At 38.0% G+C, this 26,451-nt stretch overlaps 1 protein-coding gene across 2 annotated transcripts; it reads right to left on the reverse strand.

Annotated features, from left to right (window-relative positions):
• Positions 1 to 15,248: 15,248 nt before the first annotated feature.
• On the reverse strand, positions 15,249 to 22,964 carry LOC112790592 (uncharacterized). Of its 2 annotated transcripts, XM_025833071.3 has the most exons (11): positions 21,832 to 22,964; positions 20,006 to 20,128; positions 19,794 to 19,890; positions 19,546 to 19,581; positions 18,836 to 19,023; positions 18,594 to 18,696; positions 18,000 to 18,181; positions 17,848 to 17,925; positions 16,421 to 16,523; positions 16,248 to 16,341; positions 15,249 to 16,157 (listed from the first exon to the last, which is right to left on the reverse strand). In XM_025833071.3, exons 1-11 carry the CDS (start codon positions 22,152 to 22,154, stop codon positions 15,784 to 15,786), a joined length of 1,701 nt encoding a protein of 566 aa, XP_025688856.1. In that variant the 5' UTR covers positions 22,155 to 22,964; the 3' UTR covers positions 15,249 to 15,783. The 2 variants fall into 2 exon arrangements, with proteins under 2 accessions (XP_025688856.1, XP_029152894.1); XM_029297061.2 differs by lacking the exon at positions 19,546 to 19,581.
• Between the last annotated feature and the right edge of the window lie 3,487 nt (positions 22,965 to 26,451).

The raw sequence follows: 26,451 nt of genomic DNA on the forward strand, positions 1-26,451 counted from the left end.
TAGAGTTGCCACCCTGTGGCTAACTCCAGATCAAACCATAGCAGAGTAAAGATGTTTATTGCAGAAATGAGCGTCCCCATCACTGATTAGTACTCTAGGGACACCAAATCTATTGAAGATATGTTTCTGGAGGAATTTCAGCACTGTCTTAGTATCATTAGTGGGTGTTGCGACAGCTTCCACCCATTTGGATACATAATCCACTGCCACCAGAATATAAGTGTTTGAGTATGATGGTGGGAAAGGCCCCATGAAGTCAATACCCCATACATCAAACAACTCAATCTCCAAGATCCCTTGTTGAGGCATGGCATAACCGTGAAGCAGATTGCCAGATATTTGGCAACTATCACAATTACGTACAAACTCTCAGGAGTCTTTATAGAGAGTAGGCCAGTAGAAGCCACATTGGAGGACTCTTGTGGCTGTTCGCTCACTTCCAAAATGTCCTCCATACTGTGATCCATGGCAATGCCAGAGGATCTTCTGTGCTTCTTCTTTAGCCACACATCTACGGACTACTCCGTCTGCACATCTCTTAAAGAGATATGGTTCATCCCACAGATAGTACTTTGCATCCGTGATCAATTTCTTTGATTGCTGCCTACTATACTCTTTGGGTATGAATCTCACAACCTTGTAGTTTGCAATGTCTGCGAACCATGGTACTTCCTGGATGGCAAAGAGTTGCTCATCCAGAAAGTTTTCAGAGATCTCAGTAAGAAGGAGGGACGTCCCTTCTACTGGTTCTATTCGGGACAGGTGATCTGCAACTTGGTTCTCTGTCCCTTTTTTATCTCTTATTTCTATATCAAATTCTTGCAGAAGCAACACCCATCTTATAAGTCTGGGTTTTGAATCCTGCTTTGTGAGTAGATATTTAAGAGCAGCATGGTCAGTGTACACAATCACTTTTGATCCTACTAAATAAGATCTGAACTTTTCAATGGCGTAAACTACTGCAAGTAACTCTTTTTCTGTGGTTGTGTAGTTCTTCTGTGCATCATTTAAAACACGATCGGCATAATAAATAATGTGCAGAAGCTTGCCATGCCTTTGTCCCAACACTGTACCAATGGCATGGTCACTGGCATCACACATTAGTTCAAATGGTAATGTCCAGTCTAGTGCAGAGATGACTGGTGTTGTGACCAGCCTAGCTTTCAGAGTCTCAAACGCCTGCAGACACTCCTTATCAAAAATAAATGGCATGTCAGCAGCTAGCAAATTACTCAGAGGTTTTGCAAATTTTGAAAAATCTTTTATAAACCTCCTATAGAATCCTGCATACCCCAGAATGCTTCTAATTTCCTTAACATTGGCAGGTGGTGGTAATTTTTCAATTACCTCCACCTTAGCTTGATCCACCTCTATTCCCTTGTTTGAAATTTTGTGCCCAAGGACAATTCCTTCAGTCACCATAAAGTGACATTTCTCCCAGTTTAAAACCATGTTGGTCTCTTGGCACCTCTTTAGAACAAGTGCTAGATGGTCAAGACAGAAGCTGAATGAGTCTCCAAATACTGAAAAGTCATCCATGAATACTTCTAGAAATTTTTCCACCATATCAGAGAAAATAGAGAGCATGCCCCTTTGAAAGGTTGCAGGTGCATTGCACAGACCAAATGGCATCTTTCTGTATGCAAATACTCCAGATGGACATGTGAATGTTATTTTCTCTTGATCCTGGGGATATACTACAATTTGATTATAACCTGAATATCCACCTAGAAAGCAGTAGTAATCATGACCTGCTAGTCTTTCTAGCATCTGGTCTATGAATGGTAAAGAAAAATAATCCTTTCTGGTAGCTGTATTGAGTTTTCTGTAATCAATACACATACGCCACCCTATAACTGTTCTTGTAGGAACCAGTTCATTTTTTTCATTATGAACCATTGTCATGCCACCCTTCTTAGGGACGACTTGGATAGGGCTCACCCAGGGGCTATCAGAAATAGGACAAATAATCTCAGCCTCTAGTAATTTAGTGACCTCCTTCTGCACCACCTCCTTCATGGCTAGATTCAGCCACATCCGTGGTTGAACCACTGGCTTAGCGTCATCCTCCAATAGGATCTTGTGCATGCATCTGGCTAGGCTAATGCCCTTAACATCACTGATGGACCACCCAAGAGCTGTCTTGTGTGTCCTCAGCACTTGAATTAGTGCTTCCTTTTCCTGTGGCTCTAAGGTAAAGCTTATGATTACAGGAAAAGTGTCACCTTCTCCCAGAAATGCATTTTTCAGGGATGGTGGTAATGGTTTGAGCTCGGATTTAGGAGGTTTCTCCTCTTCCTGAGGGATTTTCAGAGGTTCTATTATTCTCTCTGGTTCCTCCAGATCAGGCTGAACATCTTTAAAGATATCCTCTAGCTCTGATTCGAGACTCTCAGTCATATTGACCTCTTCCACCAGAGAGTCAATAATATCAATGCTCATGCAGTCATTTGGGGTGTCTGGATGTTGCATAGCTTTGACAACATTTAACTTAAACTCGTCCTCATTGACTCCCAGGGTTAATTCTCCTTTTTGGACGTCAATGAGGGTTCGTCCAGTTGCTAGGAAAGGTCTTTCTAGAATGAGAGTTGCACTCTTGTGCTCCTCCATTTCCAGCACCACAAAGTCAGTGGGAAAGGCAAATGGCCCAACCTTGACAATTATGTCTTCAATCACGCCTGATGGGTATTTAATGGAGCCATCAGCAAGTTGGAGACATATCCGGGTTGGTTTGACTTCTTCAGTCAAACCAAGCTTTTTGATAGTGGATATAGGTATTAGGTTGATACTTGCTCCAAGATCACATAGAGCTTTCTTGGTACAAGAACCCTCTAATGTGCATGGTATCATGAAGCTTCCGGGATCTTTAAGCTTCTCTGTTAAGCTTTTCATAATGACTGCATTGCATTCTTCAGTGAGGTAAACTTTTTCAGTTTCTCTCAAATCCTTCTTATGACTTAAGATCTCTTTCATGAACTTAGCATAAGAGGGCATTTGCTCAAGTGCCTCTGCAAATGGAATCTTTATTTCAAGAGTCCTGAGATAGTCTGCAAAGTAGGAAAATTGCTTACCCTGTTCCGCTTGGCAGAGTTTATGAGGATAAGGCATTTTGGCTTTGTATTCCTCAACCTTAGTTGCTGCAGGTTTATTTCCTACGGATGTGGTTGGAGAAGCCTTTTTAGAGGAGTTGCTATCAGCACTTGTATGTGTCTGATCCCTCACTGGTGATTGAATGCCAGGGTTGGAAGCTGGATTGGTGTTGGACGCCAACTCCTTACCTGTTTCTGGAGTTTGAATGCCAGAACTGAGCTTCCCTTGGGTGTTTAACGCCAACTCCTTGCCTGTTTGTGGCATTTGAACGCCAGAACTGAGCATGGATTCGGCGTTTAACGCCAGCTCTCCACCCTTTTCTGGCGTTTGAGCGCCAGAATTATTCCTCTCTGGGCTCTTACTGTTCTCAGAGGGATTTTGGGTAGCAGTTGTTCATTTCTTGGCTTCCTGCTGCCTTGAAGTGAGGTATTTAATATTTTCCCACTTCTTAATTGAACTGTTTGGCACTCTTCTGTTATTTGTTTTGATAACTGCTGTTCAGTTTGCTTCAACTGTACTTCCATATTCATATTAGCCATTCTTGTGTCTTGTAGTATCTCCTTGAATTCGGCTAGCTGTTTTGTTAGAAAATCTAATTGCTGATTGAATTCAGTAACTTGTTCTGCAGGACTGAGTTCAGTAGTTACTGTTTTAGCCTCTTTTTTCATAGAAGGTTCACTACTTAGGTACAGATGCTGATTTTTGGCAACTGTATCAATGAGCTCTTGAGCTTCTTCAATTGTCTTTCTCATGTGTATAGATCCACCAACTGAGTGGTCCAAAGACATCTGAGCTTTCTTTGTAAGCCCATAATAGAAGATCAGAGGGGCATTTTCTTAGCATCTCTCTGTATCTCTCCCAGGCATCATAAAGAGATTCATTATCTCCTTGTTTAAAGCCTTGGATGTTCAGCCTTAGCTGTGTCATCCGTTTTGGAGGGAAATATTGATTCAGGAATTTGTCTGACAGTTGTTTCCATGTCCTTATGCTAGCCTTAGGTTGGTCTTTTATAGCAAATGGAAATAGTAACAATCTATAGACATCCTGATCTACTTTCTTATCATGTACCATGTCAGCAATTTGTAAAAACAATGCCAGAAACTCTGTAGGTTCTTCCTGTGGAAGACCGAAATACTGGCAACTTTGCTGCACCATGATAATGAGCTGAGGATTCAACTCAAAACTACTGACTCCGATAGAGGGTATTCAAATACTACTCCCATATGAAGCAGTGGTGGAGTTAGCATATGACCCCTGAGTCCTTCTGGACTGTTCATTTCCACTTAGGTCCATGATGGAGAAAGGGAGATGACGTGGATTTATTTTATTTATTTTATTATATTTATAAAGAAAATTTTCGAAATAATAAAATAAAATAAAATAAAAACTACAATAAAAATTAAAAAAAAATATTTGAAAATATTTTATGAGGATTTTCGAAAAAGTGAGGAGAGAGAAAGTGGTTAGGATATTTTTGAAAAAGATATGATTTTAAAAATCTTAAAAGGATATGATTTGAAAATTTTTGACCAAGTCAACCCAAGGAATTCGAAAATTATGAGAAATTAAAGGAAAAGATATTTTTTTATTTTTGAATTTTATTATAATAGAGAAAAAAACACAAAAGACACAAGAATTAAAACTTTTAGATCCAATGCTCCTTGTTTTTGAAAATTTTGGAGGGAAAACACCAAGGCACACCAAATTTAAAAATTTTAAGATCAAAACATAAAGAAGACTCAAGAACACCTTGAAGACTCACAAGAACAACAAGAACAAAAGAAAGAACACCAAACTTAAAACTTTTAGAAAACCAAAATAAAATTTTCGAAAATTAAAGAAAAATTAACAAGAGAACACCAAACTTAAAGTTTGGCACAAGATTTAATCAAAGAAAAATTATTTTTAAAAAGTTTTAAAAGGAAGATACCCAATTACCAAGAACACAAGCACAACGCTCTAACCAACTGAGCTATAAATTTAACGTGTTTTAAAAAGTTATTTTTAATAAATACTTTTTTTTTTGAAAACTGATATTTTGAAAAAGCACAAAAAGAACAAGAAAAGACACTGAACAAGAAAAACTAAAAATTAATAAAGAAAAATAATATTTTTGAAAAATTTTTGAAAAGAAAATAAAATACTCTGATCCAAAAGACAAAATTTTCCTAATCTAAGCAACAAAATTCACCGTCAGTTGTTCAAACTCGAACAATCTCCGGCAACGGCACCAAAAACTTGGTGCACAAAATTGTAAATCACACTTTTCACAACTCGTACCACTAACCAGCAAGTGCACTGTGTCGTCCAAGTAATACCTTACGTGAGTAAGGATCGAATCCCACGGAGATTGTTGGCTTGAAGCAAGCTATGGTTATCTTGTAACTCTTAGTCAGGATAATAGTAATTCTCAGTTTTGATTGGTAGTAAATAAAAAGCATGGATTAAATAATACTTGTTATGCAGTAATGGAGAATATGTTGGAGTTTTGGAGATGCTGTCTTCTGAATCTCTGTTTTCCCCCTGTCTTCTTCTTCACGCACACAAGGTTTCTCCTATGGCAAGCTGTGTGTTGGTGGATCACCGTTGTCAATGGCTACCATCCATCCTCTCAGTGAAAATGGTCCAGGTGTGCTGTCACCGCACGGCTAATCATCTGTCGGTTCTCACTCATGCTGGAATAGGATCCATTGATCCTTTTGCGTCTGTCACTACGCCCAACCCTAGTGAGTTTGAAGCTCGTCACAGTCATTCAATCCCTGAATCTTACTCGGAATACCACACACAAGGTTTAGACTTTTCGGATTCTCAAGAATGCTGCCAATGGATTCTAGCTTATACCACAAAGATTCTGATTAAGGAATCCAAGAGATACTCATTCCATCTAAGGTAGGACGGAGGTGGTTGTCAGGTACGCGTTCATAGATTGAGAATGGTGATGAGTGTCATGGATCATCACATTCATCATATTGAAGTGCAAATGAATATCTTAGATAGAAACAAGCGTGTTTGAATAGAAAACAGAAATAATTGCATTAATCCATCGAGACACAGCAGAGCTCCTCACCCCCAACAATGGAGTTTAGAGACTCATGCTGTCAAAGAGTACAAAGTTCAGATCTAAAAATGTCATGAGGTACAAAATAAATCTCTAAAAGTTGTTTAAATACTAAACTAGTAACCTAGGTTTACAGAAAATGAGTAAACTGAGATAGATAGTGCAGAAATCCACTTCTGGGGCCCACTTGGTGTGTGCTGGGGCTGAGACTTGAGCTTTTCACGTGACTGGGCTGTTTCTGGAGTTAAACGCCAGGTTCTAACCTATTTTGGCCGTTTAACTCCAACTTGTAGCCTGTTTCTGGCGTCTAACGCTAGAATGGAACATGGAACTGGCGTTAAACACCAGTTTACGTCATTTATCTTCGAGCAAAGTATGGACTATTATATATTGCTGGAAAGCTCTGGATATCTACTTTCTAACGCAATTGAGAGCGTGCCAATTGGACTTTTGTAGCTCCAGAAAATTTATTTCGAGTGTAGGGAGGTCAGAATCGAACAACATCAGCAGTCCTTTTTCAGCCTGAATCAGATTTTTGCTCAGATCCCCTCAATTTCAGCCAGAAAATACTTGAAATCATAGAAAAACACACGAACTCATAGTAAAGTCCAGAAATATGAATTTTTCCTAAAAACTAATAAAAATATACTAAAAACTAACTAAAACATACTAAAAACTACATGAAATTACCTCCAAAAAGCGTATAAAATATCTGCTCATCAATTATGCCTCCCAGGAGATGAGAAGCACATATACATTATTTCTATACATTATGAGCAACTAAACCTCCTAGGTTAAGGTTAGGAGCTCTACCGATTCCTATGGATTAATACAATTACTTTTCTACTTCAATCTATGTTTGATTCTATTCTACGATGCATTGTCGCTCTTCATCCTTATGAACTTGGGGTGGAACGAAGGTATGACTCCCTGTTCTACATGAGTTCTTTACGAGTCCTGACCCGGATAATATTGAGCTATAGCTTGAGAGTGCATCACGGGGTCCAACAAGTTACTTTGGCTAATTGGGATATGTGACATGAAATTCCATTAGTCAGGGGTAATTGAGGTTCCTGTGGCTCTAAGAGCTAGAATCATAGAGCGTCATTCTCCGATTCAGAAGATCCGACCTTATCTGTGGCGTTTTGAGTAAGATCATCAGAGAATGAATTGTGTGAGCTCCATCCTCACCCAGATTGATCTAGCCTGAGCGGGCATTTAGTTTGGACCAGAGGAGATTAATGACCATGACCCATGGCTTAGTCACCTACCGCCTTGCCATTGAATGAATCATTCATTGTTGGAGTAGCTAGTATGACGTGTTAATCCAGAAGAATAAGTATCTCCGAGGCCTTAACTAATCTCTCCTTACTATTTCTACATTTTAATATTATTGCTTTTTTATACGCCTACAACATACAACAACTATATTTCCATTCACCTGACTAAGAGCTACAGGATAACCACATCTTGCTCAATCAGGCAATCCTCGTGGGATTCGACCCTCACTCACCTGAGGCATTACTTGGATGACCCAGTGCACTTGCCGGTTCAGTTGTGCGAGTTACAAATTCGCGCACCAAGTATATTATCTAATGAAAGTAAACTTCGAGAATTATTTTGTGTATTTAGATAATTATTCATATTTATATAAATTTATAATCCTTGCGAGTTTCAAGCACTAGTTTATTAGTTAAAATAGTAGCATATGTAATGAGCAACATACGCTTGTGTTGACAACTTGACATATGCGCATTCATCTAGTCTACCCTCATAAGAAAAACCTGAGCAAACTTGTTAAAATTGGTCTATTTCATGGCCAAAGAGAATGAAATTGTAACACCCTACCACACAGAACTTTATGCTTAAGTCGTAAAGCTGAGGTGATGAGATATTACGACCTCTAAAAGAAAAATTATATATAATATAGTTGATAGGAAATTTTATTCAGGAGCCCTTGAAGGAAAGTTTAAAACAAAGGGGCACAACGCTCACGTAAATGAAAAACCTGCGTATGAAGAAATGTAAGATATATATATATATATATATATATATATATATATATATATATATATAAAGAAACATAACCCAAAATACATAAAAGTAACCCTAGTTCTCCATAAACATCTCTGAGGTATAAAAGTAAAACAAGTATAAAGGAGAGTTATGTACAGGAGCATGTATCTAAACAGAAACAAAAGATAACATCCCAAAAGACCCACTTTGCTACGAGAGCTCCAGACGCCAAACGAGATGCCTCACGACCTGCATCTAAAACACACAAATATTCATATGGAATGAGAACTGGAGATTCTCAACATGGTAACAGTGTCACATAAATAAGATATAAGGTCCCGGAAAAGCCAGAGGCAATCCTAGAACACCGACACTTAGATTATAAGACTTAAAGAATTAGAACAGAAACCATAAATAGGGATGGTTTTCTAAGGTTCCTAAACTTAACCAAATTCCAACTAAAACCTTCAACTATCCGCTTCCTCCACCATCATCCAAGACACCAGTAGAACCACATAGACAAACAAAGCAGAAAAAGCAGACACAAGTTAATTACAGATACAACAAGTAGCAAATATAGCAAGTAAGCATAATAATCACATAGGCAAGCCCAATTAATTCACATACAAACAAAACATACATATGTATATGATGAATGTCTATCCTACTGGCCATGAGCTCATGTGTTGGTTACTTTACCAGAACCCGACACATCTGGTAGCTAACCCAGACATTTGTCTCTAAGTTGCACATCCCCAAGAGGAACTTTAACAAAAAAGAGTGCCTTTCCACATTTTCCTCGAGGTTTCACGAAGGAAAGTACCTTTCTACATCGAAGGAGTGTGCCTTTTCACCTTGCAACAAGAGAAGAATGTGGGGAGACAATACAAAAGAGAGTGCCATTCCACCTTCCCCACATCCCCATCACGACAAGATAGGGAATCCTCCGTCCTCAACTTGCCATCTGAATACATTTTCAAGTTAACATGCAAGCGGGTACGCACCCAAACCTTGCCATCTCGACCATTCCGGCCATACCCAGTTATTGTCAGCTTCAACATTCATCCCTCAATTTAGTCACATCTTCACACTTTTCATTCTTAATTTGTCATTTTCCAAGCTTACTTCACCCCCAAGTTATCATCCCTCCCTAGCTTCACATTATCACTAGGCATACCACTAAGGTTTAGGGGCTAAAGAAGTAAAAATAGAGGTTTAGAAGTTTAAAATCATGTTTAAAACACAAAAATTGAGCTTGCTGAAAAATAGGGCTCTGCGTACGCAGCCGTATTCCCGCATACGCTTGATGACAAGTCATCTTAGCCTAGTTTCACTAGTCTTTTTCTTTGTTTTCATTAGGTTTTATGCACTTTCTTGCATTCTAAGTAAGTAATTTGGAATGGAAATGCATGACTTCTTTGAATCAAACAACCACCATCTAATTGATGCTAAATCATGAGGCTTAGGCTAAATTTAATTGATTTTTAATGATTTATAAACCTTGTGAATTTGGTGATACTTTGATTGGTTGTTTTGATTAATTGTAGGTGAAGAAAAGAAGAAAAGAAGAAAGCGTGGCCTAAGAAGCGTGGCCCAAGGAAGAAAAAGTGTGGCCAAGGAAGGAAGAAGTGTAGCACAACAATGAAGGAAAACCATGAAGCTCTCTCCAAGAGCATCATGCTCACCAAGGGAGCGCTACATTTTCCCTCAAGGGACCAAGGCACAATGCTCTGCTCACTTTGTGAGCTGAGCACAATATGAAGCCAAGAAACAAGGAAAGGAAAAACAATGCTCAGCTCACCAAGTGAGCATTATCGGGCTCTCACAAGAAATAAATCAACGAAAATAAGTTGCCAATGCTTGCTCCAAGGATTGAACCCATGACCAAAGGGGGTTGGGGGAGCGCTACTCACAAGGGAAAATGAGCCAAAAATGGCCAAATGCATCCTCCAAGGTTCGAACCAAGCACCTAGAGGAAGCAAGGAGCAAGGCGCCACTTCCTTCACCAAGAGAAAAGCTTCAGCGCATGCTGCCCTCAAGTTTCGAACCAAGGACCTTCCCTTGGATGCCTCAATGCTCAGCTCACTTGGAGAGCTGAGTGCTACCCATGGTGCATCACAAAAGCATCTTGACACGGGCCAGGGAAGTGGAGCGCGCATCTTGACACGGTCCAGGGGCACAAGGCGCGCAACAATTTTGCACCGAGGCACCAATGCTCAGCTCACAAAGTGAGCTGAGCATTCCCCTGATGCCTTCCACGCTACAAAAGGATCCACACACAAAGCCTCAATGCTCAGCTCAACTTGTGAGCTGAGCATCCTCCTGGAACCAATTTCTTCATGGGCTGGAAAATCAATTAAAAATCCAATTAAATTCAAATCTTCACCAAATTAAAAGCCCATCCAAATTCCAAATTCCAAGAATAGAAAGTGTATAAATAGGAGCTAGTTTGATGTAATTAGGACTGGGAGAATCACTTTTAAATTTTCCTGGAAAACTTCCATTTTCATTTTTGAACTTTTACTTTGGAATTTAGTTTTTAGAGAATTGGGAAGGAGAATTGATCTCTCTTCTTCCTTGTTCTTGCTTGAGCACTCTTTATTTTTTATTTTGGATCTTGGGTGAAGAATTGAAGAACTTCTGTTTCAATCTCACCTTGAGATCCCTTGCTTTAATTTTCTGCATAATTGAATTTCAATTTCCATTCTCTGCTTCATCTTCTACTCTTTCTGCAATTTACTTTCCTTTAGTTCTTTTGCAATTGTTCTTGTTGGATCAAGGAAGGATTTGAGATCTAGACTTGTTTTCTAGTCTCTTCCACTCCTGAGATCTACAACCTCTTTTAATTTGCTGCAATTTAGCGTCAGTCATTTTCTATTTTCATTCTACAAGCATTTTTATCTTTCTGTTTGAGATCTATTACACTTCAATTCATATTTAGTTCTTCTGCTGGTTGCAATTTATTTCTGTCTTGTTTAAATTCTGCAATTCCAATTCCCGATTCCTTTTAAGATTCAAGCAATTTACATTTCTTGCACTCTAAGCTTCAGCCATTTACATTTCTTGCAATCTAAGTTTATGCAATTTCATTTACTTGTTCTTTAAGATTCAGCTTCTTTACTTCGATTGCTCTTTAATTTACTGCAATTGCCCTTCTCCCTTTACATTTCAAGCAATTTAGCTTCTGTCAATCACAAATCACACAACTCAACTTCTAATTGCTTGACTAAATCAATCACTGAGCTAAAATTTCTCAATCCTTCAATCCCTGTGGGATCGACCTCACTCCCGTGAGTTTTATTACTTGATGCGACCCAGTGCACTTGCCGGTGAGTTTTGTGTCGGATCGTTTTCCGCACATCAAGTTTTTGGCGCCGTTGCCGGGGATTGAAATAGATTGACAATGATTAAGTAAGGTGGTGGTCTAAATTAAGCACTTTTTCTTTGTTTTTCTTTATTTTTTTTACTAAGCACATTAACTGTTTGACACATTGTGTCACCTGACCCTCTAACCACATTTTGGCACTAGAATGTCCATATTTCATTTGGTTTGTTTGTGATTGTTGCAAGTCATGGAGGCTGAGGTGCGTGAAGAGGGAGTGAGCAACAATACCCAGCCTGTAAGAAGGGTGTTGGCCTCTTACACTATCCCCAATGCATGAAACTGCGGAAGTAGCATGCTCACTCCTAACGTTCATGCAAATAATTTGGAGTTGAAGCCACAACTTATCACTCTGGTGCAGAACAATTGCTCATATGGAGGAAGTCCACTTGAAGATCCAAACCAACACTTATCCATCTTCCTCAGGATTTGTGAAACTGTCAAAACAAGTGGTGTGCATCTAGACATCTACAAGCTATTGCTGTTTCCATTCTCTCTTAAGGATAAGGCCACTCAATGGCTAGAGACATTTCCCAAAAGAAGCATCAATAATTGGGAAGACTTAGTGAGCAAAATTTGTACAGTTTTAAAGTTTATGAAACTATCTTTAATTTGAATCCAATTTCCTTCTAATCCTAATTTTAAAGCTCCAATTATGGACCACCAAACTTCATTAAAATCAAGTTTTTTATTTAAAATACCAACCTCAATTTTCACCATATTTTTCAACTCAAACCAATACTCCAAGTTTCCAAACTAACCCCAAATAAACTAAATCCAATCTCAACCCTCCTCATTCATTATGTTACCCATTTTTATTCACATATATCAAATCCAACCTCAAGAACTTGCAATCAACATAAATCTCATACTTGTTCATTAATTAACATCATTATTCATTCAATACAACATCTCATCAACTATTTACCACTTTCATATCATTAACCAACACATCTATTTATCCACATCTAACTCAACACACATGACATTAGCTATAACCACTAATCATGCATCAAACATACAATTCAACTTATCTTTGGTCGTCTAGCCTAAGTTTTCACGACACATTATATATTATATACAAGAAACCAAAACCATACCTTGGCCGATTTCTTCCTAGCTCGGAACGTCACAATTGACCATCGTTCCACAAAACCCATGGCTTCAAACCACTCTAAACAGAAAATTCAACTACCAAGTCCAAAACTCAAGCTTTCAACTCCACAAATTTGTCACAAATACATATAATTTAATCTAATATCATATAAACACCACTAAATCAATATAAAGTTTGCTATATACACAATTTCACAAGATTTTAAAGATTTTTCATATTACCAACGGAAAATTGGGACAAGACCCAGCAAGTCCATGAAGCTAATTCGGTGCTAAACATCGAAATTACACAATTTCTCAACATTAAATAAATTCCGAAATTAAGGGATGAGAAGTTGGATGATAAAAAGTGACTTAGCAACAAAATTGTTCGGTGGGTTTTGTAGTACTCGACGCGGTAAATGCGTGATCACAAACGGTGTGACAATCGGAACTCCGGATCAAAAGTTATAAGGGATTGAAGTTAAGCCAAGGGTTTGCTATTTTTTCCCCTTCTTTCCCCTTTGTGTGTGTACAGCGTGAATCCCATCTGTTTTGGGGAAAGAGTGGCTGAAGCCACATATTAATGTGGTGTTGGGTTGGGCCATGGGCTTAATACAGGTTCAGTTTGTTCGATTTAGTCTGTTCGGTCTAATTTTGGACTAAATTCTTTAAAGTTAATGTCAAAAATATTATTTTAATTAGCTCTATCTTATTAAACTATCAAATTCATATTTCTAAGTTCTTTAAATAATAATTAATTTATAAATTAATTATCTACTAATTTTGCAAATTTTATAGAAATAGCTATTTCATGGATGCAGTGGAGAATAAAGTCATTTTTTGTGGAAGGAAAACCGGTTTCATGGGTGCTATCCACAAGATGACCCATGCATGCACATTGGAAATCTTTTTTGTTGGGATTTTTTTATTATATAATAAGAAAATTGTTTATCGAAAAAATTATTCGAACCTTAAATTTTAGAATACGTTTTTTTGTTGGCATTTTGGATGACCCTCCGGCAAATTTTATCTTCATAGTTTTATATAAAATTCGCTTTATTTCATTGTGAATTTTGAGTCAAATTCTCCATAAACACCCACATAAAAAAAGAGAATAAATATAGAATACAGAGAGAAAAATTAAAATTTGAAGAAGATAACATAAATAGAAAATACAACAAATATGGTTTCTTTAATATTGTCGGCATCAATGACAATTATTATTATTGTCTCTGAGAGTACACATGAGTACACAAGAACTTAGTTTGGTTTAATTTGGGAGAGAAAGAAATTTGGGGAGTTAAATACTAGACAGATAACAATAGCCAAATGATTACTTATCTTAATAGCACATCTTGATTAATACCATATCGTAAAAAATATAATGCTACCAGCCTACCACAATTTAAGAACAATTAGGATAGGAGAAAAGAAGACGCGACTATTCTCCTAAATATATTTCTCATCTCGTGTTAAGAACAAGAATCACTAAGGTAGCGTTTGTTTTCAAGTACTGAGACAGAGACTGAGAGACTGAGACTTAGTATCGTATTTGTTAGTTCAGAGACTGGTACTAAAATTTCTGTCTCTGTCTCTAAAATTTCAGTATTTCAGTACCTCCAAAAAGTAGGGACACAGGAGACTGAAATTTTTAGAGATGGAGACTGAAACTTTAATGACATTTTATACCTAAAATACTTTCATTTCAATTAATTAATTTCAATTTTATCCTTTGTGCAAATTAAATTAGAGTTTCATTCTTGTTTCAATTCCTGTCTCCCATTTTGCACCAACAGAATACTGAGATTTGTTTCAATCCCTGTCTCTTAGTCTCAGTCTCTCAGTCTCAGTGTTTCTGTCTCTGTCTCTCCACCAAACGCTACCTAAGAGATGTCAACAAGGACGGGTGCCACGAAGTCTCAAGCATAGGTAAATAGTCAAATTAGTTTATGAAAGATTATTCATTTTCTAAATTGGTTTCATAAAATTTTTTTAATCAAATTCGTCCTTTAAATATTTTAAATTAGTCATATTAGTCATTTCGTCACTTATTTTTGTTGATGGTGTTAAAATTTGCTAATGTATCAGATTAAGTGACACCTCAACATACATTTAAGAGTCTTAATTGACTATTAACATAATTAGTTTATGAAATTAGATCAAATCAAAACCTAATTAAACAGAAAACTTGAGGCATTAGAATCTCTTAATTTAAAATTAATTTGATCTAATTTCATAAACTAATTATGTTAATAGTCAATTAAGACTTTTAAGTATATATTAGAGTGTCACTTAACATATTAAATTAACAAATTTTGACACTATTAACAAATAAAATGACAAAAAGACAAACATAACTAATTTAAAATCTGTAAAAAATAAATTTGGCTAAAAAAATCTTTCAAAAATTAATTTAAAAAATAAATAATCTTTTAGTAACTAATTTAACCATTTACTCCTCAAACATATTATCGGCAACTCGTTATACCTGATTAACTAGTCATCGCCTAAATGTTCAGCAGAATAAACATATTATTGGTAATTGGTGAAATAGCGAACAAGTTTTAAGACATATCTCTATGGAATGGTAAATACAAAAGAAAATTAAGAAAATAATGATATATGGAATTTCCAAATTAGTACTATAGGAAGTATTCGGTGAATGAGCATCCTACTTTGCACACATGCACACAATAACGCCCATGACAAATATTCAATACTAAACTACATCATCCTGCTATTTACATAAACTATTATTTTGAGTAAACACTCAAATTAATCCCTCCAACAAATTTCAAATTGAATATTTTAGTCCCCAACAAGTTTTATTCATTAGAAGTCCTCAAGAATTACTTTCGATAGACAAATTGATCACTTGGTCGCTTTCAATTGATTTTTTAATGTATGTTCTTGATAAATAAGTTACTGAAAATTTTCTTATAAGACAATAGATCTTTAAAAAATTATTATAAGACAAATTAGTCCATTCAGAACGGCGGAAATACTAATTTGTCTGACGGGAGTAATTGTCGAGGACTTCTTTCTAAAGAAAAAGATAAATTGTTAAGGAGCAGAATCTCTGATTTGAAATTCCTTGTGGACGAATTTGAGTATTTATTATCTTTCATTTTCACTTATTTTACCGGGAAAGAGCCATTTTTCCAGAGCTGCCTGCAGCCTCTATCAGAGCCAAGTACTCGGTTATGGCTTCTCCTTCTATGTTCACTTCAATGTCATAGTCAGCCAGTGCATCAGTCTTCACTATAACTGCAGATAGCTCGTCTTCCATCTCCACATCTCGCTCTTCTGCTTTGCTGAGATCCAACGGATCTTCCACATCATTAATTTGCTCTAGCATTTCAGAAACGTTATGTGGTAAAGGCGCAGATGAACTTGCACTGCCATCAGGAGCAGCAGTTTGAATTGCTTCAGCCGTATGGTCAGCCTCAGGCAGTGCCGTCAGTCTTTGGATTACTTCTTCTAAAGTGCCACCGACCTCGAAGGCAGCAACCACTGCAAACACAAAACAGTATCAGAATCCAGCATAACCAGGTTTAACCTGAGCATATCGTTGTTTGTTATATCTAAACTTAACTTCTGTACCTCTTGATCTTTCAAAACCCATGTGTACAACTTTTTCAATTTGAGTTTCCGTTGCTTGTTTCTGTCTCTTCCTTTTCCTCGACTCAATATGAACCTTCATGTTGGGGAGAGTCAGCAGAAATATTGGCTTCAGGTTATGCAGAAAATGGTCAAAAAATAATACTAATAATAACCTGCAAAGCGGAATTAGTTTCTGGATTTGTCAAATCATCCAATGCCTTCTGAGTGTCATTTTCATTTCTTCGAAGGGCTTCAGCAGCGAGCTCCTTGTCAAACCTGTCAGATTTAGAAGCAACAACTTAAATTTAACTAGTACATTATAAGAGTTTTCTTAACCAAGCATTTTTATAGTAATAGTCTAAGATTATTTAGATAGTTGATAACAACAGATGCCGCCCCATGAATAAATTGTGTGTAACTATTGTGGGCTAGGATCTCATAACTCAGATCCTCAAGCCAACATGACATTAATAGCTTATCAATGGCAACCTCTTCCATAAGCTTTATATACCGCAAATAGAATCTATATTGGAAGACAGACATCGTCTCCAATCACGGAACACTTGGATAAAATCTTTATATTTCTCCATGAAGATCAGAAATGAACTCTTATTAAAGTAAACAGAAACAACACAACAGCCAACAGAACTAAAGGGATTTCCTTGAATTAATACTCTGAAAAACATGATTAAAAGCTCACCAATTCAGGGAAAAAAAGAGAAAAATGACAGAGATATAGCTTGAATTAGGTAACAAGCTAGAGCACAGTGTATGCTCTCTGCTGCCCAGATCCCAATCCTTTCCTATAACTGAAATAACTGAATTATGACTAAGTGTCCTTGTTAAGTATCTAAAGAAAGTGGGAAACCACAACTTAAAAGCTAGCTAATAAAGGGGAGGAACTACTCTCCTTATAGACAACATCCAGCATCCCATACTACCTGATGTGGGACTTTGAGCACCCCATACTACCCAAGTCCCTGACAATACACTGCCCTTGAAAGCCAACGTCCGGTTATCAGTATCGACACTGACTCAACGGTAGCCTCTTTGCTACCGGTTATCTGTATTCATGGCACCAACAACCATGCTATGATGTCATTGTTAAGTATCTAAGGAAAGTGGGAAACCACAGCTTAAAAGCTAGCTGATAAGGGGGAAGAACCACTTTCCTTATACAAAACATCAAGCATCCCATACTACCCGATGTGGGACTTTGAGCACCCCATAATATCCAAGCCCTTAACAGTCCTCCTATAAGGGTAAGTCAGATCTGTCCCACTAAGATTCAATTCATGTTATTCACTGCTGCAGTCCCCCTTTCTTTTATTTCATTTTTCTCTATACATTTTCCTCCTATAATCATTGCTAAATCATTGGGATATGCTCCCTATACAACCACAATGACTTTAAATTAAGCAACTTTGGGGATATACTTGTTCAGAACAAAATTATCAAAGGGTACATAGCATCTGTGGATACATTCTTGCATTACCTGCCAACTTTTTTAGCGTAAATTACAGAGATGTAACTTACCAGTCACAGTTTACCAAATAACACTGCCAACAATAGAAAACCAAAATCAATAAATAAAGCTCACCCAATAGAGACCAATTCCTTCAATCTCTCTAGATCAACAGCTTTCTTCAACGGTGTCATCCCATACCGCTTTTGCTCCCTGGCAGAGAAAAATATTAACAAACATATAAATACCACTAATATAGCAATCAATAAACATTAAGTGACACCTACCTAATTTCAGTTCTTCTCCGGATATCTTCCTCCTGTTTCTGCAATTTCTTCGTTGTCTCCTCAGCAAGGAAATCAATGGCACTTCCCACATCTTGATTGTTCATTCGCAATGCTCTCTTTGCATCACGTTCTTTATAGCCCATGCTCATAAGAAATGATAAGGCTTCATCTGGGACTTGCAGCTGGAATAAAACAGAACATTGTTTACAAGGGGAGAATAAAGGAAAAAAACTAGCAATCTATTTAGCTAGACTATTTGTTCATTTTCCGCTAATTTAAAAGGGAAAAAAGAGTGGCAAGAAGGTATGGACAAGAAAATAGAAAGGGCTATATTTAATCATTTTCAAAAGTATAAAAGAGAATTATGATCAATATTATCTGGTACCCAGAAAGTTTAAATTTAGAAGCAGAATTCTTTATCCTACAGAAGCTTGAGCTCAGCTGATCTTTATTATTTCATGCCACATGCATTAGCAACCAACCAGCATGGTGATCAATCAAGAATACGAAAGAAAATAAGTAAATATGAGTAAAAATGTTGAATTTTTTTCCATATCATAATTTATGTCAAAATGCTATAGCAGTTGGACAAACCTGGTTAAATTTTGCTTTTGCAGAATCTAATGCTTTTCTTGATTTGTCCAACTGGCCACTATGATATGTGACCACCCCTTCAAGCAGGTCCAGTCTCAAATGTCTATGTAGAGTTAAATAAGTAAATCTCCTTACAAGTTTACAAAATTAGGCACCAAAATAATCTACTTGAAGTTGAGGATTAGAAATTATTTGGGAAATTCTACTAAATATTAGTTGAACAATATACACAGACAACTCACAATGCTAATTCTGGATAGCGCCCTCCTTGTAATAGTCTGAGGCGGAAAGAATCCTTCCCATGAGCACGTTCAATTCCCACCCTAGCCATTTCAAGACGCTTTCCTGCATCTGAGAGCCATCTGATGTCTCGTATCATAAAGTAGCACCACACCATGTCTATTTGCAGAATTGGAACATTGTCAATAAGCTGAGTGGACAAAAACAGAAATAATTTCAAATTAGGTATTAAAGCACATAGGGGAAAATATATTAAAAGAAAAGAACAGAGCACGCACTCCATATGAAATGGAAGTTAGATGGGGAATGTTTTAGGTGAGTTAAAATTGCTTTGCTCCAAATCAAAAGCAGCTCTACCTATTCGATGTTATCCTACTTGATTGAAAGCCTCATTGTAAAATAAATGTTTTCAACAAACTCTTTAAGTGGGAAAAGGCTACTCCAATGTCAATTAGTTTGGGAAAAACCAAAAACAAAAAGGAATCACAACTAAACAACGAGGTAAAATGACTATTAAAAAAAAGGCAGCCTGGTGCACAAGCGTCCCGCATTATCACAGGGTCGGGAGAAGGGTCGCACCCAAAGGGTGCCATGAAGTAAAATGACTATAACAATATAAAATCAAAATATAGCATCACTTGGCTCAAATTAATAACTGATAACTGAATACATTCATATTCCCAAATGTGGAAATATAAATTTGATCACTCACCTCAATAACTTTTGGATCACAAAGTGAGAATGACTCCTGCAAAAGAAAATAAGAATTGAACTTTGGAATTTACTGTATTTTTTTTTTTTTGGGGGGGGGGGGGGGGAGGACAGAAAATGAAACAATCAAACAATGGTGATCAAGCACACTACTAGCATTATTCAGCTTCAGAACTGTGTCTATTTAAAACCATATTTGCAACAATATACAGCTCTTGCTGAAATAGAGGAATATCATCAGGAACTGACCTCTCCCATGCTAAGCACTTCTAGTGCATCTTTGTAATTTCCCTGTTTAATAAGACGTTTTCCCTTTGCATGAAGCATCAATCCCATCATTACTGCCCTGCCAAATGACAGTTTGAGACTCACTTCAACAGTGGAAACAAAATATAGGCATTAAAACCCTAATATTCAAACAATTCCATCCATAAAGAATGACAATATAAAAGGGTAAATACCTTTGATCAGTCTCAGAACCTAGACGTACTTTCTTGCCACTTTGATCCTCAACTTCTATGTTGAAATCTTCAACAGGTAGTGAACCATCTGCATGTCTTTCCGCTAATGCAGTTGCAGCTGCCCTGTTTGCATCAAAGACAAAAGAGCTTCAGATAGAATACTGATGCAAACAAGTAACCAATATGATAAACAAATAAATTAAGTCTTTGGATTTTCTCAACAAAATGCCTAGACTGGGAAAGGGGTGCTGGAGAACATAAGCTTCCCATTGTTCGTGAATCATTAGGCCTCATGGATCAAATTGAAAACATCCCAGCAATACATTGCATAAGATTAAAATTATAAAAGAAAGAAGGTTGCAACGGTTGATCTATTGTGAAGCAGAAATGTCTTCTCTAATATATCATCAATGATTTCTTTTCTTTTTAAATAAATTATTTTAACCCTTTCTTTGAGCTCAGCTAGGATGAAGGTCAAAGTCCAGTCTTAGAACATATCCAGCAATTAGAAGCTTATCTTTATCCTGAAATAGAGCAATTGGATCGACCCAACCGCAATACTATTCTTAATTTCTTATACAGACAACGTAAGTTACCTTCCTCCTAATACTTAGAACTTTGTTCCGTGATTATTCCCAAAACCAAGCACCATGAAACATCCCTGAATACAAATTATTTGAAAATTTAACCCTCATTAATCAAATACAAAGACAGCAACTGTCAAAGATTCTCATGGTACAAAAACTCAAGTAACAAGAGTTCAAGTTTTTCCTTCTTTTTAACTTTTTCTTTTTTTCTTGTTTTTAATTAAAACAGATATAAGACATAATTAGACTGTCATATACATTTCTCTGCACTATGTGCAAAAGAATGACTGAGGTAATAACATTAGAAATGAAGCGTTGTTCATAAAGTTTATCAAGGCCTCTCAATCCAAATTTCTTAATTTGCAACCATTTAATAATCTTGCATTATAGATATAATTTTTGAACAAAACCTTTCTTCCGCAGACTATGTGGTTAAAGTTACATGATATAATATCTAATTGGAATTACATATTTACATATAACATATTATGAGGCGGAAAGACCAAGAGTTTCCTAAGTGAGATTTCCTGGAAAGTGAAGAGGGATTTTGTAAACAGGGAGGTTCCAAACAACGGGGTTCTCTTGGGCTAGAGCAATTGTGCCCCCACTCTCCACTGATGTTTACTCCAGATATGACTTCTGTAATTCTCTACCGGCGATAGGTGCGCAAAATTTCTCTGGGTTTGTTGAAGGATTCATGAATCCTGGCGAACCCTTTACTAAGAGTGACAAAACTAAAGGCTGTTCCAAGGGGTATGACCTAAACATTTAAATTATTAGTCTTCCTCTAACCTTAATTTAAACAACATTTTCAGCACAACCTTCGCCTAACCCTGTCAATTTTGGCTTTGTCCCCTTCATGTGCCTCCTTTGTCAGAAGCCATGTACACATCACCGAAGAAACCTCCGACCTAAAGCCACCCAATCCGCTGGGCTCAAGTAGTACCAATAAGTCAATAACAATGGGTGTCAAACGCTTTTACACCCACAAGATAGAGATTTCCCCTTCAGGTTGAAACCTAATCTGGTCTTCACTAGTCATCAACCTAGTTGAAAATCCCTCATAATCGCGAATTATAAAAATTCTCGTAGACTATCTAATTAGAAAAATTCTTAGCTTATACAGAAGGGTGCGCAGTTCCTAGGAGTCTAACGACTTCAATCAAGAAAATCAAAAATTTTGCACAGCTTCTAAACCTAACAAACAATGAAAATCAAGAAGACACGATTGCGAGGTACCTGAGCCGGGAAAGCCTGCGAGAGCGTTCTTCTTCGGCCATGATCTCCTGCCTGAGCAAATTGCCTTCCTGAGGTGAGACACGAGAGGCGAGGATCTTGGAATTGTTCTTAACGCCCACCTGAGCCAAGTTTCCATTTCCTCCGTGTCCGCCGGTGGCGTCATCGTCCTTTAGGATTTTGCCGGCGCATATGAGACTGATGGAGTCAGGGGAGCAGTTGGAGCGCCTGGCCACCTCTTCCCGCAGCTTTGGTACGGTCCAACTGTCCAAGTCCACGTCTTCCAGAACCCCCGCCCACGTCCCTCCGATCTTCAGTTTTGCCATTGCAGCTCTGCAATTAATTGTGTGAACTGTAACTCTGGCCAAGAGGTTGACTTTCGAGCAATCAGGTGTACTAGTTTTTTCCTGCTATTCCCGTTGCTCGTTACATTAGCATCGGATTTTTTAAAAAATAAATATCAGGATTTTTATTTTTAATATTGGGCTCAAATTGATGTAATTCACCAAAATGTCCAAAAACTGTGTTTGACGTAGTTACCGGAAATTTTGATGGCCACCGAAAAATGTGACCGCCGTTTTCTCATTTATGTTATTATGGTCTTCAACAAAATGTCACTGCCGACGTTTTGTCGACGTTTTGTACAAAACGTCACTGACGTTCTCTTTTTTATCAATTAAACAAAAATAAAAAATATACAAAATGTTGTTGCTGTTTTATATATAAAAATTTTATATAATTCTTTTAACACATAACGTCAATGTCATTTTGTTATTATTTAATTAAAAATTGTTATTAAGTGACAAAACATCATCTACATTTTGTTCTTTTTAAAAAAAAATGGATCAGACTCATAGCATAGCAGTGTAATACACAATATTATAAAAATATTAATGCATATCACACGTTTATTTAAAATATAGAAAAAAATGAGCCTAGCGTTCTGTCACGGCCTTGGACACACTCCAACGCTACCGTGCTGGCACTCGGACTTACTCCAATTCTTGAACTAAGACCAAGTCAGCCTAACCCTCAATACTTAGCAAGAAAACTAAGAACACAAGAGAACACAAGAAAAAGGAAGCTTGGTGGAAAGAACACTTTAGTACTCAAGTGTGGTTACAAATGATTCACACACCCTCACACTAACTCTTACCTCCTATTTATAGCCATCCACCTCCTCAATGGATGGTTAGTATTAAATCTAATCAATGGTCTAGATTAATCATCTAGAACCTTCTTTATAAATATCTATCCTACCACTACTTTCTAAATACTTCTAGATTGTTCCATACAACTCTTCATACTTTTATATCAATCCACACTCTTCTAGAATATTCTATGATCTTCTAGAGTCTTCTAGAACCTTCTAGGGTATTCCATGAACTTCTAGGACATTCTAGAACGTTCCAGAACCATCTAGAGTATTCTCAAACACTCTAGAAAACTATACAAACACTGTTAAATCTAACCTTCTAAAAATTTACCGTGACATTCTCCCCCACCTAATGCGCAGACGTCCTCGTCGCGTTCTGTTCATGATAGCGCTCTAGGTATTCTTGGAATTGTCACAGATCTTCACGAGCTTCCCAACTAGCTTCAGTTATCGGAAGTCCTTTCCACCTGATCAAGTATTGGATACTTGGTGATACTCCTCTTCGTCACACGACGCGATTAGCTAAGATCTTTTCGATTTCTTTATCAAAGGATCTAATCACCACAGGCGGAGCACAACTCGAATCACCTCTACTCGGTTCATCTTGGTCTTCGTGATATGGTTTAAGCATACTCACATGGAAGACCGGGTGGATCTTCATAGAGGGAGGGAGTTGTACTTTGTAAGCAACTTCCCCAACACGTCCACTGATCTCAAATGGCCCTTCGTATTTACGGATTAAGCCTTTATGAACCTTGCGAAAGGCTTTGAATTGTTGTGGAAGAAGTTTGATCATTACCTTGTCTCCCACTTGATAGCTTGCATGCCTCCTCTTCTTATCTGCCCATTTCTTCATCCTCTTTGCAGCTTTGTTGAGGTAAGAACGAGTGACATCTGCTTGTTCTTCCCAAGACTTAATCATATGATAAGCTCCAGGGCTCTTCCCTGAGTAAGGGGAAGGAAGAGAGTGAGGTGTAAGCGGTTGTTGTCCAGTCACAATCTCGAACGGACTCTTCCCTGTAGACTCACTCCTTTGCAAATTATATGAGAACTGAGCAATGTCGAGGAGTTTTGTCCAATCTTTCTGATTAGTGCTTACAAAATGCCTCAAGTAACACTCGAGTAAGGCATTCACTCTCTCAGTCTGCCCATCGGTTTGAGGATGGAAGCTTGTTGAAAAATGAAGCTCCGACCCAAGGAGTTTGAACAGCTCTGTCCATAGTCGTCCTGTGAAGCGTGGATCTCGATCACTAATGATGCTCTTAGGCAATCCCCAATATTTCACCACATTCTTGAAGAATAGTCGTGCTGCCTCCTCTGCAGTGCAGTCAGTAAGGGCGGGTATAAAGGTAGCATACTTTGAAAATCGATCCACTACCACGAGAATAGATCCAAACCCCTCAGACTTCGGTAAGGCGGAAATGAAATCTAGAGAGACACTTTCCCACGGTCGCTCTGATGGAGGCAGAGGTTCCAACAACCCGCTTGGTGTCTTGTTTTCAATCTTATCTTGTTAGCACACAAGACAAGTCTTCACATAGCTCTCTACTTCATCTCTCATTTGAGGCCAATAATAAGAAGATTCAATGAGTGCCAAGGTCCTTCGCAGACCTTGGTGACCAGCCCACTTGGTGTCGTGGCATTCTCTCACTAATTTTCTTCTTAGATTTTCCCATTTAGGGACGTATAGTCTTCTCCCTTTAGTGTAGAGAAGGTTATTTTCTAGCCAAAATCTTTTGGTCTTACCTTCTCTAGCCAACTCCACCAACTTCTTAGCTAATGGATCGTGATGCAACCCTTCCTTGATGGTGTGCACAATATCTCCTTCAACCATAGAAATGGCCGCCAATTCAGCCTTGCGACTCAGCGCATCTGCTACCACATTAGTCTTGCCTGACTTGTATTCAAACTCAAAATCAAACTCAGCCAAGAAGTCCTGCCACCTAGCTTGTTTGGGGCTCAACTTCTTTTGAGTTTGGAAGTAGCTTGTAGCCACATTGTCTGTCTTGACGATAAAGTGTGAACCAAGCAAGTAGTGACGCCAAGTTCTCAAACAATGCACTACCGCGATAATCTCCTTCTCTTGGACGGTGTATCGCCTCTCTGTATCATTCAACTTGAGACTCTCAAAGGTAATCAGATGTCCTTCTTGCATTAGAACCCCTCCAATGGCATAGTCAGAAGCATCAGTGTGGACTTCAAACACCTTTGAGTAGTCGGGTAGTGCTAGTACTGGACCTTCTGTGATAGCAGCCTTCAACTCATCAAAGGCCTTTTGACACTCCTTTGACCATTCCCAAGTGTGATTCTTCTTGAGAAGATCAGTTAATGGTGCAGCCTTGGTGGAGTATCCCTTGATAAACCTCTGATAGTAATTGGCCAACCCAAGGAATGACCTCAATTCAGATACCTTGTTTGGCGGCTCCCACTCTTTGATAGCCTTCACCTTTCCTTGATCCATGCAGAGAGTTCCACCTTTAATGATGTGTCCCAAGAAGTGGACTTCGTCCCTTGCAAAGGAACACTTTTCCTTCTTCACATATAGGTTATTCTCTCGCAAGATCTTGAACACGGTTTGTAAGTGTTCTACATGTTCCTCCAAAGTATTGCTATAGACAACAATGTCATCCAAGTAGACCACTACAAACCGATCAAGGTAAGGTCGAAAGATCTCGTTCATCAAGGTGCAGAAGGTCGCAGGAGCATTGGTCAAGCCAAAAGGCATTACCAACCACTCATACGATCCATACCTCGTGACACACGTTGTCTTAGGCTCATCACCATCAGCAATTCTCACTTGGTGATATCCTGACCTTAAATCTAGCTTTGAGAACCACTTGGCTCTACCAAGTTGATCAAACAAATCGGCTATCAAAGGAATGGGGTATTTGTTCTTGATGGTTACCTTGTTCAGTGCTCGATAGACGATGCATAGTCTCAATGAACCATCATGCTTCTTTTGGAACAAGACGGGTGCGCCATAAGGTGCCTTCGATGGACGGATGAATCCAGCATCTAGCAAATCCTTGAGTTGCTTCTTCAACTCTTCAAGTTTTGGCGGTGCCATCCTATAAGGTGTTGAGGCGGGCGGCTTTACTCCTGACTCCAATTCAATCTTATGGTCCACCTTCCTCCTAGGTGGTAGTTGTTTTGGCAACTCGGGAGGCATCACATCCTTACTTTCTTCAAGGACTTCCTTGATTTTGGGAGGAACATCTTCTCTTTCAGATGTTAACTCCTCTTGTAATAGAGCCAAATATGTAATCTCTCCCTTCTTGAACCCTTTCTTGAGTTGCATAGCAGAGAGTATTGGTGGTCCTCCGACTTTAGAGACTGTAGGGACCATGCATGGAGACCCTTTCTCCATGACGCATACTACGTCGTAGTATGTCATAGGTATTATATTTGCCTTCCTTTGCAAATCGAGCCCGATGACTATTTTAAAATCATCCATGGGTGCTACTGAG

This window comes from Arachis hypogaea, chromosome 3, assembly GCF_003086295.3.
Source record: "Arachis hypogaea cultivar Tifrunner chromosome 3, arahy.Tifrunner.gnm2.J5K5, whole genome shotgun sequence".
In the NCBI taxonomy this organism is placed as follows: Eukaryota; Viridiplantae; Streptophyta; class Magnoliopsida; order Fabales; family Fabaceae; genus Arachis; species Arachis hypogaea.